Source organism: Hirundo rustica, chromosome 4 (genome assembly GCF_015227805.2).
Source record: "Hirundo rustica isolate bHirRus1 chromosome 4, bHirRus1.pri.v3, whole genome shotgun sequence".
Classification (NCBI taxonomy): Eukaryota; Metazoa; Chordata; class Aves; order Passeriformes; family Hirundinidae; genus Hirundo; species Hirundo rustica.
This window is the reverse complement of record NC_053453.1, coordinates 46,317,955-46,336,526: the sequence shown is the minus strand read 5'-3', so window position 1 is coordinate 46,336,526 and position 18,572 is coordinate 46,317,955. Positions and strand designations below refer to the sequence as shown.

General features: G+C 40.3%; 1 protein-coding gene across 1 annotated transcript in view; it reads right to left on the bottom strand.

Annotated features, from left to right (window-relative positions):
• CRADD (CASP2 and RIPK1 domain containing adaptor with death domain) overlaps positions 1–13,614 on the bottom strand; it is a 79,345-nt gene extending 65,731 nt beyond the window's left edge. The window contains exons 1-2 of the mRNA XM_040062309.1: positions 13,485–13,614; positions 9,919–10,224 (exon numbers count right to left, since the gene is read on the bottom strand). Of these exons, the coding sequence (XP_039918243.1) occupies positions 9,919–10,216 (298 nt within the window). The 5' untranslated portion in view covers positions 10,217–10,224; positions 13,485–13,614. The remainder of the gene's footprint in view (positions 1–9,918; positions 10,225–13,484) is intronic.
• Positions 13,615–18,572: the final 4,958 nt, after the last annotated feature.

Sequence of the window (18,572 nt, the reverse complement as noted above, 5' to 3'; positions counted from 1 at the left end):
AAGTTGCTTTTGAAACAAGCACTTTGCAGACATACTCATCAGATCCACCATGACTACATTAACCAAGAGGATGATAAGAGTGTTTTACCACCCTAGCAATCGCTGGTGAAGAATATGAATATTAAACTAATCTTATGTGGGATGTAGCAGAACTGGATCACAGGGAAATAAACGACTTTTTAATTAAATGGAAGAGGAGTATGAATAAGGAACTTGTTGCTTTCAAAAGCTGAGCAAACAAAGGCATTGTCTACAGTGAATAAAATTATAGTTAAATAAATATTTTCTTCACATAGAAATACTAAAAAGTACTGGCTTTCCTTTTAATTTCAGCTTTTCTTTCTCAGTGGTTACTTTGCTAAGGATTCCTGTGCCCCCGCTTAAAGCCTGTGGAGGGAGCCTACCTGCCACCAGAGCCAGCCACAGATCCCTGGGGCTGGCAAGGGGCTTAGTCATACCTTTTGACAGTCAGTCCTGTCCAAGTCCTTTTACTCATTCCTAGCACATATTTTATTACAAAAATCAAAAATTGAAATAAGTTGTTCATTAAAACCCTTAACATACTGTTAACTACAAATGAAAGCTAAGACTTTTCAAAGCATATGCCCAGGACTAAAATATCCTTCTTTAAAGCCAAGGGAAGCTTACCCTGGAGCTTGAGGAGAAGGACTGAGTGAGCTTGAGTTAACGATGAGTACTTTTGAAAATCTCAGGCAAAGTGATGAAACTGTAAGATTAGGAAGGCTGAAAGAAGAAGTGGTGCACTAATATTGATTTATTTACCTTGATCCAGTGCATTAATGCTTATTTACTGCACATACAAACCCTATAGCATAAATCAAATTGGCTCATTCTCTAAATGTAAATTGGAAGGAACACTGAAGTTTCACTTCAGTTTGCAGCAGCGGAGATCGTCAAAACACATGTACAATTCCTTGCCAACACATCCATATATGAGGTTTTCTCAATTACAAGTTTTCTCAGTTACTCTGGAGCATGTGTTAGTGTGTATCTGAGGGGTACAAGGGACATTAATTAAGATCAATAAATTTATTCACAGAAAAAGCAAGAGCAGGAAAAAAAAGGAAACTGACAGTATACTGGAACAATAGCCTAATGAGAAAAAAAACAACATTGGTTTTCTGTTTACACAAATGCCAAGTAGATAAAAGCTGGCTTTAAAAGTCTTGTAAACAAAACAATAAATCTTCTAACAAGATAAACTGTATCTCTTGGAGGTAATGAGTGACATGTGGGTGCTCTTGTTCTCCTTCACATAAACAAATATATGACTCTAAACAGATCTGGAATGAAAACTGAGTTGCATATGGCAGTGCAGGGAGGGCTTCAAGATACACTAACCATGTATAATTACCTGCATCCTAGAGGAACATCCTGACCTTTGCCATACAAGTGGTATTCCCTGGTGAGAATTAAGTCACACCAGTGCTGATACTCTCAGGTGACAGGCAAAAGGAATGTAGAGTCTAAAATAGTAATAGCTTTCCAGATGTGAAAGTTATTTTTCTTTGAAGGTCACATCATGCTGCCACGTCAGTGCAGGGAAGACAGCATAGCACCCATTCTTTCACCCGAGAGAACATTTTAGTCATCAGTGGCGAAGCCTTTGTCCTGCTCTGGTCAACAGGAGTCTGGCCTCTGACTTCACTGGAGTCAAGACTTTTACTGAGAGACACTACTTAGCGTTCTAACTGACTTCGGGAGGTTATGCAGCCTCCACAGCCCAGGTAAGTTAAGGTGAATGTGTTGTCTGCTTGGTTGTTTTTTAAATAGTATGCATAGACTTAGTTTCTGAAAGATAATAGATTTTCCCATGCAATAAAAATACAAAAATAAAACAAACATTTTCAGATGATTCTACAAGGCAACAGTGAAGGTGTTAAAAGAGGAGCTGGTTAGCTCTGAAGGAGAATATTAAGAAAAGGAGAATATTAAGAAAAAAATTCATAAAGATAAGCCTAGAGAATCTTAAGTAGAAAGTTTTCTCAGTTACTCTGGAACACATATTATCATGTATCTATGGGCCACAAGAGCCATTAATTAGTATTGACGGAATGTGTGTATGGATGACATAATGCAAAAATAACAACTGCATATTCTTTTTTTTATGCTTACAAGTGGCTTTTTCAAGCTGCAGGATCAAGTCCTTACAAGAAAGTTTCCAGTCTGTTCCAGAAAATAATTAGCACTGTCTGTATAAAGCTTCTTCAATGGTTGCAAACAAGACCAACTGTGCAAGTTGGCAACAACTAACAAAAGATCTCAAAGATCATAGAGGATTACATCTATGCATGTTTTTGGAAATATAAAACATGGGCACTACTTTATCATATTGTGATGCCAAGTTGAGGAGAAATATTGACAGAGAATTCAGGCATTTTGTCTAATGGAAAACTATAGGTAGTGAACTCTGTGAGCCATTTGGAATGGACAGACTCCAAGATGAGAAACAGTACCACAAACTCTGGGAAATAGAGATACTTAAATAACCAGACAAAAAAAAAGTATTTATTTGCACGCAGCAGCATCCCTGATATGATGCTCATCTACATCTATATGGATGTATGAATATAGAATTCTGGGAAGAAAGGATTCCAAGATCAGGAATCCTTTCCTGAATCCAGGTTCCATTAATGGACAAACCTACTTAAATCCCTGTCCAGAGAAGGCTACATTCGGATCAGCGAGCAGTACAAAGCAATAGGAGAGTAGTTATACACTGATACAGATTATGCGGAGGATCTGGTGCTCAGACTACACACAGCTGGAGGATTTCACTTCTAACTAGTTCTAGTCTGGTCCTATGGATCCAGAGACCATGAAAGAAATCTAATTCAAACACTCCCATTCACTTAAAAAACACATTCCTAATCTGAAGTCACACACATCCACAGTACCCTGTGTCAGTAGCAGTTGTATTTGGAATAAAAACCCATACATTGAACTTAGAGAGTTTGACAACGAAGTTACAGAATTACAGAAAAAAAAAATTAGGTTTGGAGGGACTTTTGGAGATCATCTAGTCCAACCTCAAAGTAAGGACAGTTTCAAATTTTGATTAGGTTGCTCAAGGTCTTGTGCTGTTGAGTGTTAGGTGTCTCTGAGGACGCACATTACAAACCCTCTTTGGGCAATCCTACTTGGTGTGCAAACTCTCATGGCCAGTGCTTAACTGTCATGTGAATTTTTAAAATTTGATTCAATCACACTTTCCCTCGCTACAACTTGTGGCTGCCACTTCTTTTCCTTTTGCAATACACCCACAGGAAGTGGCCTGACTCCATGTTTTCTGAGTCCACTTGGTCTTCTATTCTCCAAGAACAAACTCAGTTGTTTCAGCCTTTCCCTGTAGCTTATATTGAACTAATAATTTTAGTGGTGCTCCACAGGTCTCTAGTTTATCAGTCTTTCCCTTGTACTGGTGGCATAAAGCTAGAAAGAGTATTTTAAAAACAATCTTCTAATATCAAGTATAGGGGAATAATCACCTCCTTTTGCCTGCTTGCTGGCTTTGCTCTTGCCTGACAGTGTCTTGCGTGCGGCTAGTCTTCATCATCATACTTGTCTTCTACCAGGACAACCACCTCTTTTTATCCAGATTTGCAACTGGCCAGTCAGTGCCCATCTTGTGTTATTTTGTGGGAATTTTGTATCCCAGGTGCAGGACTTTACACTTCCTTCTGAACACCATGAGGTTCTTGCTGGCCCATTCATCTAGCTTGCTAGGGTCCCTCTCAGAGGCAGTCTCACTCTCCTGCGTCAAATTATCCCCAAGGTCTGGAGTCATCCTGTTTTCCAGCTTCAGGCACCATTCAGAAGGTCATGGAATACTAAGAGGCAAGTGAGCAAAGTTAATCCACCTACAAACTTCCTGAAAATACAGTCACTCCCATCACCCAAATCTCTGACAAAGAACTGGCCTCACTGTCAGCCCTGAAAAACGTAATTCCTGATTAGCCACCAGTTAGATGGACATCAAAGCTGCAATCACGATCTTCTTAGACTGGTGATCTGACCTTTCTTTCAACGACTGTACAGGTCATCCATTCAGTCCATACCTTCCCAACTAGCCACAAGAATGTATGAGACTGTGCTGAAAGCCTTGCTGCAGTCAATTATATGAAATCTGCTGCTGTCATTCACAGAAGCAGCTGTTTTATTATAGCAGGCAAGAATCAAATCGGTGAAGCTTGATTTACCTGTGGTATGCCTAAGGTGGCTGTTCCCTGTCACTTTACTATATTTTGTGCATTTGGCTTACCACAGCCTACCAAATACGACTGACAACAGCCTCTCAAAGACACAATCAGGCTCCCTCAGCTCTCTCAGATACATCTCATCCAGCTCCATAGATTTATGGAGAACCCTGCTTGGACTCAATCCCTTCATATGCAATCACTTAGCCCTACACTCATCCTTAATCTGCTGAAGTACTATTATAACCGTATGAGGGAGTAGCAAAGTCTGATGATTGGCCAGGTCTTGGCAATTTCTGTGATCCAGTCCTTGGGGAAGCAGCAAACTTTGGAAGGCATCAAGTCTGGTCAGCATACGGATGTCTCCATTTCCTGTACCAGGGAGTCTTCAATACCAGTTACCATTGCTTCCTCTTAGCGGCACTGGTTAAGAGTAGTTGAGAAGGCATGGCTGATCTAAACACCTCTCTTGCCAGAACTCAGTCCTCCTTTCTTGTTTCCAGGTCTATATGTTTTATTGGATCTATATTATTATTATCATTAGCCTCACATATTTGTGTTACTAAGTGTAACACCAAGTATGGGTATATCTTTCCATTAACCTACCTGAAAGAAATTGCTTGAGGCTGGAAACACTACTTCCTAACCCTAATGCCTAAGATTCACGCTTCTCAAAATGAAAACATAAGGTGTAAGCAGCATAAAGCCAGCTACATATGAGAAAAAAAAAAAAAAAAAAAGCAAGCAGATACTCCTTAAATTGAAAGAAAAGGAAGAAAAAAAAAATCTATACACACATTAAACTAAAAATACATACACAGAATGCTCCATAGTACCAGAGAAGTCAATTACTTGTCCATGCTGTGATGCACACGGTTAATATTGAGTGTGTGCACAAACCTTTAATGCCAGACTTCACAGATCTTGCTGCGGTCAGGAACACAGCCAAAGCCATAAATGTAACACCCGATTTTCAGGGGAGATGGGAATGTGGAAAAGAGTTTGGGAAATTCTTCTATGAAAATGCCTTTGAATTGCTCCAGATAACCAGAGAACATTTCCTGTAGCCTCCAGGCATTAGGATGTGGCACAAGGGCATTTCTTCATCTCCAGGTCAACCAAGCGAGGCCAAGGCTGCTAAACCTATCCCTTTCCATCAGACATACATGGGAGGAAACTCCTCCTTCTGCCACTTGACTATACAAGAGATGGGAGGGAAACAGAAGAAAGAAAGAAAAAAAAAAATCTTCTGTCCACCATTTTAGAGAAAGGGATTCCTCAGCTGCTTTACCTACCTGACATCTAAATGGAAAAGGCAAGAGATCAGGCTGTTTTCTCAATTCAGTAGATGGGAGAGGAAGCAGGATAGGAAAAGGGTAGGAAGCGACCAACAAAAGGTAAGAAGAGATACTAAAATTCCCCATGTACTAATGCTTTTGCATTTAAATCCGAATTCTTAGAAATCCACAACCCAGCTGAGGAAAAAGGACTTTGGGAAAGCTGGGACGGGATGGAAGGATGCCTGGCTTTCCCAGTGTAAGTACATGTTTTGCTTTGTTTTGTATTTGCATGCTTCGTCCAAAGTGTTACACAACTTAAAGCTTTATATAGCTATACAACAACACACACTTCCCACATATCCAGCAAAAAACCTCAACCACGCTAAAATTTGTTCAAATCATCACCCAAGTCTAGCAGGACACTAATGTTGACTAGGTACCACAACAAAATGATGCATTAGAAAATATTCCCTGCCCAGTTGTGAGAGTACAGCTTTCCCATGGCAATTCTGATGCCCTAAATTCACTAACATTTACCAAATAGCAGCAGCTGTTCCAGGATTCCTTTGGCAAATGCTGTATCTCACTTTTTTGTTCTCAGTATGCTGCAATTTCCTGTGGAATGAAGAAATCATCTATTCTACAAAGAGGTGCAGTATTAACACTTCTACAAGTAAATTATTTTACAGCACATGTATTATGGAGAAAAATATAATACTTAGGCTGAGAAATTCCCAAGTGGAGAAAAATTAGAAAAATGATCTGATAAACAAACACCATCAAAACTTGTATTTTTTTATTCAGTGCAAAAAATATTGGGTAATTGTTGCTCTTTGCTGTTCCTAGAAAGAAGGGAATTCTGTTGCCAACAGCTGTAGTTTTTCATAGGAATTATAAGACTATATTGAAGATTTATATTCCTGACAAAGGCATAAAGTTATCCAGACTAGGGCAGAAAAACCAGAAGTTTTTTCCCCATGAAACAGACACACATTACTTTTGTTAACTCTTACAATGGCAGAAGTTTTGATCTTCAAAACCAGAAACTCATGCTGTGGTTGATGTTTATAATGATTAAGTCTTGCAATGCCACTCTGCACAGGGTGAACTGGCTTATCACAGGTTGTTATACAAGCCAGAAAAACACCCTATCACCTTTAAATCAATTAAAGTAATAAATACTTAACTTTAAACTTCCTTCTTGAGATTCTGGAGTTTTACAACCACGCTTTCCCTAGCTTATGAAAAGGTTTCCTCAAAGCTGTGGCTATCTGACAGATCCATAGGAGAGAGGAGAAAGGGGACCCTAGGCAAAAGGTTGTCCTTGCATAAAGTAAACAAGCAAGGGGAAGAAATCTTGGGCCTCGTTGTTTCAGTTACACAGATGCAAGTGGCCCTACATGCCTGCACATCACCCTCCTGATTCTCATGGAAACACTATTCCTCATGCACTGCAGGATTAAGGTCTTCTGTGTTCAATGGAACTACATCAGATAACAGTACATAGAACTATTATTTCTAAGTCAAGTGACATTCAGCAATAAAACTCAGGATATCAGAGGTTTTAAAGTTCATTTATTTGCAAGCAGACAAACAGCATAGTCTGGGTTGAATCCTGGGCCAATTTACAGTTCCACTCTACACTGTTCCATGAGCATTATACTGAGTTACACAACTTGGGAATCAATAAATCCATTGCCTTGACAGAATTTGCTCAAAGACTCACAATGAGTCAGTCGCAGCATCTTGCCTAGATCTCCAAATCTGGCTTCCATTTTGCAGTTGTTTGGTCCACCAGATCATATTTATACAACATCAACAAAAATATTTTTATTCCTGACTTTCTGAAATTGCTGTTTGTTTGATTTGTTGGTTTGGGCTTGTTTTCTACTAGGAAAAGAAAATAAGACTAAAAGTTTCTAAATAATTACAGTTGTAATTTTTTTTTACCAACTATACTTCTCAGCCAAAGGAAGGCTAGAACACCTGATTTTGAACAAAATACAAAATAATTCAAAGGCCTACACAAAAAAATCACTGCGTATATGCCAGTTTTCAGGTTCAGATAGACATAATCTAATAGTCTATTTAATTACTGACTTTAAAAATCCTACATATTATCCCTGAGAAGCAAAAGACTAAAATAAAAGCTTCCATCAAGGATCAATTTGCTACCACTCCTTAGTCCTGCAAAAGGGTCTGTAAAAACTGAGGACATTTTCCTTAACAGAACTTTAATTGAGTATAAGTGAACAGAAAGCATTCCATTTCCATAGTATTTAAGAAAAAAAATATATATGGGGACATAAAACCAACCTCCATTTAGAAAGTTTTAGGGTCTAAAATAAGGATAGTATATATATGGCAAGGTTTTTTCCACTACAAATGGCTTCTTTAAAACAAATTACCATTGACAAATAATCAGTTATAAGAATAGTTTCCAATACGGCAGAAGTTAACTTATCTAGCATGGCACTAGAGAACACAATTTTAAATGTGCTTATAGTTTTACTAGAGCCAATGGCTTTTTCCATGCTTAAGGCTAAGCATATGTTCATGTACTCCGCCAAGACAAAAGCTTCCAAGTCTGTTGTTAGAATGCAAAGCGAAGCTTTTTATCCCAAACCACATTTTCTTGCATGTATTCAGGGCTGATGCTGCCACCATAGTTTTCAATTCATTCCAGGGCACACTCAGCATTTATGAGGGCACAGATGGTGCTCTCTTTGGTTTCTAAAGAACATGCCTAAATATTGAAACAAACTTGCCTTTCTGTCTCCTATCCTGTTCTTACTCTCTCTATTGCCACCATAAAAATAACAGTAACCTTTGATCTAACCTGGAAGCCTTTTCTAATTTACACATAAAATTTGGCAATAGGACTATCAAGTACAGTCAGCCCACTTGAAACTAGATACTCAGAAATCATGCACATTAGTCACAGGCAATCAAGAGCAGGAACAAGCAATCCACAAAATAATCAAAAGGACAAAAATTGCTAACAATTTTTTCAGTAACAAACTACATGATTCCGACTGTATTTAATGGCTGCATGTGCCTGGAACTGTAAGATTATTCACCGGCTTAAGCAGCAATTATCAAACAAAGAGGCTGATTTGTGAGGCAAATAAAGAGCACTAGCATGACAGTATTTAAGTGAGCAAGGCCTTTTCCAACACACTCAATGCCATGGTTTGCATTATGCTGAGAACTTGTAGGCAGCATAGCATATTTATTCCCAAATTTTGAAAATTATTTACTTTTTTCCAAGCACGCACACGGCAACGTATACAGAGACCAACAGAAACACCAGCTGTCACAATACTCCATTAAAAATGTCCTAAGGTAAAATAATCTCAGATTTGTCCAGCAGATCTTGACAAAATGTTCTTGAACATGCAGCTAACTGAGATGCAGGTGCACATGATGGTCAATGGGTCTCAGCCACCCTTCTTCACAGGCTTTCAGTCTCACGCAAAGCACACTGACACTGGAAAAATCACGTCATGTGCATCAAAATATGTATGACCAAACTCAAATGGGGTTACAGCAGGAGGGAAGGGCTTGGAGAACGATTAATCAAACTGCTTGGAAAAGATATTCACAAGTGAGGACTGTTTCACTACCTTGCTGGTAACAGGAGATTAGCAGCCAGTGCATGCTGCCAGAATCTGGGACAAGAAATGTGCACTTAAAGCAGTTGTCTTGACTTCAAAACAGCTCAGTAATTGCATGCATATACTGGTAAAGAAATCACATCTGAACAGACACCAAGTCTAGAAAACTAGTTTTAGAAATACATTCAAATGGTAAAAAGCCAGAGATTATACTAAATAATCAGTTAGCTCCTACATTTGTTTTAAAAATAAGCAATGGCTAGTAATTTTGCAAGTGATGATCCTAGATATTTGCACTCCACTAAATATAATAAACTAAATAAATCTAAATTACCATATAGTACTAAATCAAAATTACATTAAAATCATAATAAAAGTAAAAAAAAAAACCCAAAACTCTGTAAATATAAATTATTCAGGAACAAACCACGGTAAAACATACATAAAACAATATTAGATATGAATGGCAAAGACACTGTTCTGCAGCTAGTCAAAACTGCTTTTTATAGTCCATTTCCATTGAGGCAAGGGATTATGGGTCCTCCTATATCCCAGTCTCTCCCAAGGTAGCCCCTCCCGCTGTCTCTCTCAAGGTGTCTCCTGAAACTCAGCCTTGCTCTTTTCCCAAACTTCGTAATATTTCCTGGTGTTTGAGTGGCTTCCAGGAAATTCAGGCCATTCCCTTTTCTTGGTATCATGAGTTTACACGACACATAACTAGAAGTTACTGGTACATTCAATACTTTTAAAATTATGGTTTGAGAACAAGCTTCAAAACAGCAGCAACAGCAACCCTGGCCTTACCTGAAGGATCTTGTATTGTCATTTCCTTACGCTTCACCATCAGCTTGTCCTTAACCCATGGGAACTCCTGTAAGGAATCCAAGAATGCATCAAAAGCTTTGGGTCCTCTGGTGGGGAGAATATCAAGGAGCATCATGGTTTTCCTCTGACTAGTGGTTTGGGCTTTTATTTCTTGAACATGACTGTCCGTGAGAATCCCTTCTTGGTAGAGATATTGAATAACAAGTCCATCCACTAGCACCTCTGTACAGAGCTCCAGGCGCAGGGAGCGCAAAACCTGCTTGTCTCTGGCATCCATCTGGCAACCTAGAGTGTACAAAAAGGAATACGGAAATGTGTGAAGATTAGAATACTTCAACTTTTAACATCCAGAAGTGATATTTGAACATCCAAAAGTGATGTCTGACACCTGTCAACCTTTAGAGAAAACTCCAAACTCAGAATCACCAACCTGGCAAAACTACTAATGACTCAAATCATCTTCTTTCTACTCAGATTTCACATCTCAAGAGGTAAAATGATGCAATTTCTGGGAAATACTAGACAGGAATAGAATGTTTGGCATTGCAAAGACCAGTTCTTTGCTGGAGTGAAACCCATGCCAAATAATCCAGTTACTAACTGGTTAAGGTCCATACTAAAGGCAGTTAGAGTACTTGCCAGTCCTTAAGAAACACTAACCCCCCAAATTTAGAGATGTCACACCTGATCACTGATACAATTACAAAAGCAGCAGCATGACTGGAAGATACATCTCAGCCAGGCAGAAGCAGCAGCAGCAGGAACAGAATCAGCAGGTAGCTTTGACCTATATGATGCATTTCAAGTTTAGGAGGGGTAGAAACGTACCTTACATACAAGGTCGTTCTCACCCTTGAATCAGCCTGGAAGATTGCTCTGGAACTCAACTGTTCTGATGAGAAGAAACTTCCTTTGAATTTCCATCGCAAATTTATCCTCTTCTATTTATAGGCATTTGTTCCACCAAAACTGTTTCTTAGCTTAAGTAGCTCTTCCCCCTCTCTTCTAATGTATTCAAAGGAAGTGATCAGATGCCCTCTGCCAGCTTCCATTTCACCTGACTAACACTCTGACTAGATAAAAGCTGAAAAAGATGCATTTCATGGCCACTTTACAAACGAATAATCAGGGTCCAGAGAGATCAAGCAGCTCATCCAAGACCAAGTCAGCAGTCTGTGCCAGACCCTCAAACGGAATCAGTGTCTAGCCTAGTCCTTAACAACAAACATATCCCTGGGCCCATTAATGGCAGTTGAAAAGGCAAATGACAGGACAACACAAATAAATACTTTCTCAGTACTAAACAATGAAGTAAAAAACGGCAGCAGGCGATGAGTGTGATTACCAAGAGGGTTTCTCATAATTAAACTAGACACTGCTGTTTGAACTGCTAGACCTTGCTAGACTACTTCACTCAGCTTGAGGATAAAAGGGGAGACAATTTTCAAAGCTTTTGCATGAAACCTGATGAGGTCTTTTTATCATCAGAGGTGCCTACTGAGTCCCAGGACCCCATCAAGGATTGTTTGGTCGGCCTGGTTGTTAACATCCAGGAGGGTGACCAACAGAACATATTGGCATGTAAATGCCACCACGGACAGAATGCTAGAGCAGTGACATGAGAGAAAAACTGGAAAACCCTGTCTGTGACATCCTCTGACAAAGCTGCTTTCCAAAAATGCTTCCATCAAGTGCCAAATGCACTGCTGAAAAGCATCTTCCTGGAGGACTCCATCTTTGCTGGGTTACCCAGTGCATTTCTCATCTACTGAAGTGAGTTTCAAGGTGCTTACCTTCTGTTTAGGGATCATACGGGAATCAAACACTGCTATGCCAGCCCACGTCCCTAAGAAATGCTAGTTTGCCAAGCAGAGTTCAAACATCAAACTCCATCATGGACTGAGACAGTAGTGCAAGCAAGGAGACAGAAAAAGAGCAGGCAAGAAAGAGAAACAGATTTTCCCACTTGATGTTAGGATGCTAATTCTGGACAGGTGAAGCTGGAGATTCTGGTCTCCAACACATAGAACCTTTACACTACAGGAAGCAATCCCTGGACTAAAGCAAAATTCAGTCAGGAAATCCTACCACTTCTTCCCTCTAGGAAACACCCCTGAGTTCATGAAGCACTCACAGAGTTCAAGAAAGGCATCCAGCAGCACCTCTAAGTGTGCCACCTCAACCCAGGCAGAAAACCATTTCAGATACTACAGAATTTTTGTGTTTCATATTCTGAATGGGCCCTGAGAAGCCCCGTTCAGGAGCCTCCTCACGTGATGGATGAACAGAACATGATGAGTTCCTCTTCTTCATGACCAAAGCAGCCAACAGTTTTCAAAAACAAAGCTCTAACAAACCAAAGGTTTGCACCTTTGGGCATGGAGAAATGCCTATCAAGTCAGGAATCTGAAGGGGGAATTTCTGCTGAAAGAGGTCTTTGGCTTGCTGACTGCAGAGGGTGCACAAGTGAGGGTTTAAAGTCCTGGCATCGGCTTAGTAAACTTCCAGGACGGGGCATACTGATTTCTAATGTATTTTTAAAGATAAAGTATTTCCCTGTGTCTACTGTGAGAAGCAAATATCTGAGTTAGGAACTAAGCAGCTACATGTGGAAATATATCTGGATTTTGATGTGTAACAAACAGTGTTGGGTCAGAGTTTAGTGCAACACAGAATTAACAAATTCATTTTAATCACAGTCTATATTTAGGGATTCAAAGTAAGCTCTGAATTAAATTTAGTCTAGTAATTTTCCAGAAAATGAAAAATGAAAATGAGATGTCCATTGTCCCAAAAGACGACATGGTTCAAATGTTCCCCGATACTTCTGAAAATGGATCTTTTCCATTATAAAGCCAAATTTTAAGGAATATAGCCCCCGACTGGCTGAATGAGCACAGTCTTTGACTCATCACTACACCAACACAAGCAGGTTTGCATTTTTCTGAATCTGACAGAGTAATTGACCATAAATGGGGGTAAAAGTTTTGATAAGAACCCCTTCTGATGCTAAAAAGGCACATTCACTTAGCTTTTTGCTAGAAACATTTCACCGTTTTCCAGAATGCCCACTGCACACACCTGCCTAACCCATGAATGATTCCGGCTACTCACAGCAAGCTTGCGGGTTAAAAATCTCACACGCACACCCCCTCCCTCCCCCCATAAAAAACTCTTTTGCTTTTAACATCTACCCTGCCGAGGTCCGGCAGCCGCCGCTCCTGTAACAGCCAGGGGCTAGCTTCCCGGACCCCGGCCCGAGCCCCGGCAGGCAGCACCACTCCCCCGCCTTCCCTCCCCTCTCGGCCTCCCTCCGAGCCGGGCCGCGGCAGTGGAGGCGGCCCCGCCGCCCCGGCCCGGCCCCCCCGCGGAAGCCCGGCCCCCGCCCCGGCCCCGCGGGCTCCGCGGAGCCGCTCTCCCGCTTCCCCTCGGCGGCGCCCGGGGCGAGACGGGACGGGATGGGACGAGCCGAGCGGGGCCGTCGGCAGCGCCCGGGCGAGAGAGCAGTGTGCGGAGAACGCCCGCCGCCCTCGCCCCGTACTTACACGAGGGGAGCGGGAAGCTACCCAGGAAGCGCCGGCGCCCGCAAAGCTTGCGCGGGGAGCACCATCTTTGTTGAAGGCAAGAAGGCTCTGCCGGAAGCCGCCGCCGCCGCCGCCCTGCTGCGGGCCGGCCGAGGAGGGGCGGCCGCTGCCAGCCCGCCGGCGCGGGAGGGGCCCGCGGCCGCCATGTCAGCTGCGGGCAGCCGGGCCCCGGCCGCCGGCCCGGAAGGGGCCTGGGGCCGCCTCCGCTGCCCGCTGCCGCAGCCGGGCGGGAACGGGACGCGTCTCCGCCAAGGAGGCGCCTTTGCGGGAGTTCGGAGGACCTGCTGCGCTCTCGGGAGCCAGGGTGGTGGGGATGTTTAGTGAGGGGAGGGGTTGTATCTAAAATTAAATTAGAAATTACGAAATTGCAGTTTTAATGGCATTAGAAACAGCTGACCTCGTTTGTTTTCTAGGGAGACTGGTTCCTATTTGTGAGTATGCGCTAAGCTGAACTTCGTCCTTGTGCTGGTATCGTCATATCGAACACAGAGCAGTATTGTATCGAAGACCGTACGCATTTAGCTTCATTGCTTTCATCTGAACACCCTAAAAATGAAGAAACTTTAATAGATGAAAACCATTTAGTAAAGTAAGAGCTGGCCTATGTCTACAGCAGTGCTGTGCACATTCTTGTTGTTTTATTCCTTTATTACTGGGTGCTGTATTATTCACTTCATTCTATAGGGATACCTGAAACCGAAATACGGTAAAAAAGAAGACTGTGATTCACAGAGCTGTAAAAATGAGGCGGTGTCACTTTCGCTCACGCATCAAGGAATAACTTTTTTCCATCTTTGCATAGGTGTCAGGTGTCACACGGGATTGAGTGGCGTCAGCCCTTTTTCTTTCACGTCGAGACCGCAATAGCGATGAAAGGGGAAAAAAAAAAAAAAAAATCTTCCAGTGCTGGAACGTACTACCTTTGAAGCTGCAGGCAGCCACAGCAAGCTGGCTGTGGTCTGCGCAGCGTGCTAATACCTAGCCTCTGGAAAAGCAGGAAAGGTGGTTGCTGCGGCTGCTGCTGGAAACATTGTTACCTTGTGAATCCCATTTGTACACTCTCTTTAGACTAATCGTACGTATTTAGGGGTATTTGAAATACTTAATGTTATTTGGAAGCTAGTCGGGGAAACTTTTTTGTGCCTTTCCTAGATACTGTACCTAGGAAACGCATGCCATGGAAGACTGTAACCAAAAGTATTATTGATAGAGTTCACATGCTGCCTATGCTTAACATGATATTTATCGATAAGATTTTGCATTAAGATAGGCAGTCACACTCAGGAATCTTAAATCCTTTTCCTTTGATTTTCCTGTGGCTGACAGTTGAGAATTTATGTGGACACAGAATGTAAATCAGCCTTAAAGGCAAAGTTTGTATGCTGGTTTTAAGAAATGTTTTAAAAAAATAGGTACATTTATCATGCGGCCAGCTGCTGCAGAGATGCTACTTAGGGCAGCTGAGCTACTAAAGCTACTTGGCAGCTTTAAAGCAGTGTTTTGGTTCGATGACCTAAAGCTTTTATCTGTAATTATTTACAGGTAATAAATTTGATACAGGGGGTTAAATTTCTCATGAATAATTGATAAATGTTATCTTATTACAATATGTCTGATAAACCAAGCTAAATACTTGTTTTTGTCTCAGGCACATGTTAGTCTTCTAGAAACGCAGACATAAAAAAATATAAATACTCTTCTGGGTTGTTTCAGATCAATGCATGAACATATTTGACAACAGTGAAGCCGCACAAGTAAGTCATCATTGATAGCTCCAAGGCAAGAAGTATGCTGCTGTTGTAGCCAAAGTACAACTGAGGTGGTTTAAAATTTTCTTGCCATGATGTTGGCAATATTAGTTGTGAGAAGATATGTTTGTAAATAGCACACAGCAGCACCAGGGAGCAGAGACACCACAAACCATCTGTAGGATCATTCCTCAGTGCAGCACTACACAGCTACTGAAAGCTTCCCATCTTCTTGTACTTCTGATTGTCAGTGCTGGGTTGGTTTTGGGGTTTTGTTTGTTGTTTGTTGTTGTTTTGTTTTGTTTTTCTTTCTTTCAGTCACTATCTAAGGAATTGTATTATATCTGGAATTGGAGTGACCAAACTTGGAATCTCATCTTCAGGGAATCTCATCATTGCAATCCTGACAGCTGTTTTTAATTGCAGATAGTGTGGCTACATTTTCAAATAGAAAATTAAGACAAGCAGTTACATCACTTGCATTTACTATATCTTTTTGCCAGATGAGGTGAAAGGCTTAGTATAAAATTAAAAGGCTTTTTAAATTTTATACTATCCAAGAATGTCTTAGAAAGTTAGCAAAACATATGGCTATGCATAGAGCAGCTCCAGATTCCACCCAAGGAAATTTTAGCAGTTATACAGTTAGCAGTCACATATTTGCTTGCAGTCTGAACAGAGATAGAAAGAAGGAAAGCAATGAAAGGAAACAGATAAGCCTAGGAAGGACGAGGACAGCACCAGAAGTCCAAATCTCGTTAAGGGAAAACCTGGTGTTTCCTTTTCCTTCCACTACTTAATTACTAGAGCTGCAAATTTATTTAGTGGAAACTGTAAATATGCTACTGGTGTTTTGGGTTCATCTTAGTAATGCAGCCTGTGTTTTGATTATATAGTACAGGTACAGGATAAGGATGCACAAAGTTAATACTTGAAGTCCAAGGAGAGAAGTCCTTAAATTCTTTGTTTTGGTCCCATTTGTGTTCAGCCCTCACTAACGGTCTTCCAGTTCCGTTCTGTTCCAAGTTCAACAAACCTTCAGAGAGATAGTTTGGTTCTATTTCAGCTTTAAGGACAAATACATACATATATATTATATATGTTTGAGCCAGTTTGGTGTCAACTCAAAGCCCCACTAACTGCTCAAATCTCAAAGCTAAGCATGTAGATTAAAAAAGTATTTCCTAGACTTTGCAGACCATAGTCAATCCTGCACATCAGTATCCTCAGACTTTTAGTCTTAAAAGCTTTTCTGTCTGGTTCTGCAGACTGAGGGACCATCAGTGGTCATCAGGACACACTTTTAAGAACTGCTGAATTCAGGGTCACAAGTCCAAATCTATGGGAACCAAGCTAAGCAGTATCTCTTCTGACAATGCTATTCACTTTACGTATGGGTTATTCCAAGTCATAATCCCAGATCTTTACATTTATTGTACACTTTTTAAAAGCTCACATAAAAGTCACAAAACTTTACAGAAACTGTACCAGAACAATGAGATTTTTAAAAATGCTTTTGAGAGGATCCCTTCTGCTAATTAGAGTCAAGCTGTATCCAAGCATGTATTTTTTTGTTTTCTACAGACTAGTTTATTTTCTGCTGATAACAAGAGGCCAAATATGTTCTTAAAACTGGCACAAGCAGATTTAATCTATTAGAATTATGTTGTTTTCAGTTGTCTACAGGACAGCATTCCAGCTTTAGGGACAAAAGAAAAAATAGGAGCTTCTAGATTTGTTTATTAAAAACACATCTAATTGGTTAAATGTCTCACAAAACCTCAGAAATTAAGAAGGGAAAAGAGAAACATATCTTGAATGCTTGCCTGTCAATTTTAGAAAGAAGACCACAGAAAACATTTCTGTAAGTGCTGTGTCTCAAAAACAGTGTCCTAGCCAAACTAGATGTCCTGAAGGCCAGATGAGGGTCTTGCAAACCCCTGCTGTCCACTACTGTCCCCTTCCCTTCCTCCCTCTTCTCTTCCTCCTCACCCTGGTCCCCATTGCACTCCCCTTTGCAGCAATGGGCCCCTGTAATGCAAACATCCAAATCTCCTGTGCCAGTCACTGAAAACGTGGCTGATGCCAAGGAAGGGAAGGGTTTGGTATAGAAAGTTTACCCAAACTGTACACCAAAACTTAGGCATGCTATGCTGGATGCTGTCAGGATTTGAGGGCACTATGTGGTCAGTTGGGAAGGGGTGTCACTCTTCAGGTGGCATTGACTACTAAAAATATGACTCCTTATCCTTCCTAAAAAAAAAAAATGATGGGCAGGACTGAAGCACATCAGTGAACAGGATCAGCCCTTGGGCTGCTGCATAATTGTTCTGATACTTTATATGAACTTTTAATGAACTTCCATTCATATAATTAATAATTACTTTAAATGCAAATCAAAGAGAGGAATTAATATAGCACAGAAGGTTTTAAAGCATCTTAAAACATGGGGCTTAAAGTGACTCTGTAGTGTCTATACATTTGTTTCCATAATAAAAATAAGTGTTTATTAGCAGTACTATGATAAATTCTTAATGCTGTTTACTGTGATACGAATAATCCTTAGCAAAAAGTTGTAAAAAGGAGAAATAGTTATAAAAAGGAAGCAGGCATCAAATGCAAAACTTTTGTATACATTACATTTTAAAAATCCAGTGAATTGTAAAAAAAAACCCCATGCAATAAATACTTGCAAAATATGACTCAGTATTTCTCAGAATTTGTAGTCCTCTAAATATATGAATTAATGTAGTTCTCTATTTTTAAGTTTAAAGATTCTGTGAGGAGACAGATGAAATACTGCAAGCCTCTCATTATTTATTATTTATCCCTGACATGAAATAATTTTTAAATGTAAAGCACCATTTTATGAATATGAGAACAAACACATAAAATTCACTAATTAACCTGAAAATCAAACATTGGCAAATAACTAAAATTAATTAAAGATTGAAGTCTGAAATCTTTTCACAAAACCAACTTACTTTACTTGCAAACTAGAGCACATGAAATGGTTTTCTGATATTATGGATAAAAGACTGGAAGATTGCTTTCATTAGGGGGATAATAGCTATTGCTTTTTGTAATCTTATGCTGCTTCCCCAGGATTTGAACTGGACAAACTCATATATGATACAAATTTTGAAAGGTTCTTACTTTAAGGTTAGACTTCAGATGCTAGTAATAATTCATGGAATTTTTTAGAGATAGCCTAGCAAGATATTTGTCACTGCTTATACCTTTCCCATACATTCTGTTTCCAAACAAAAAATACTTTTCAATTAAAAATTCACTTGATCTA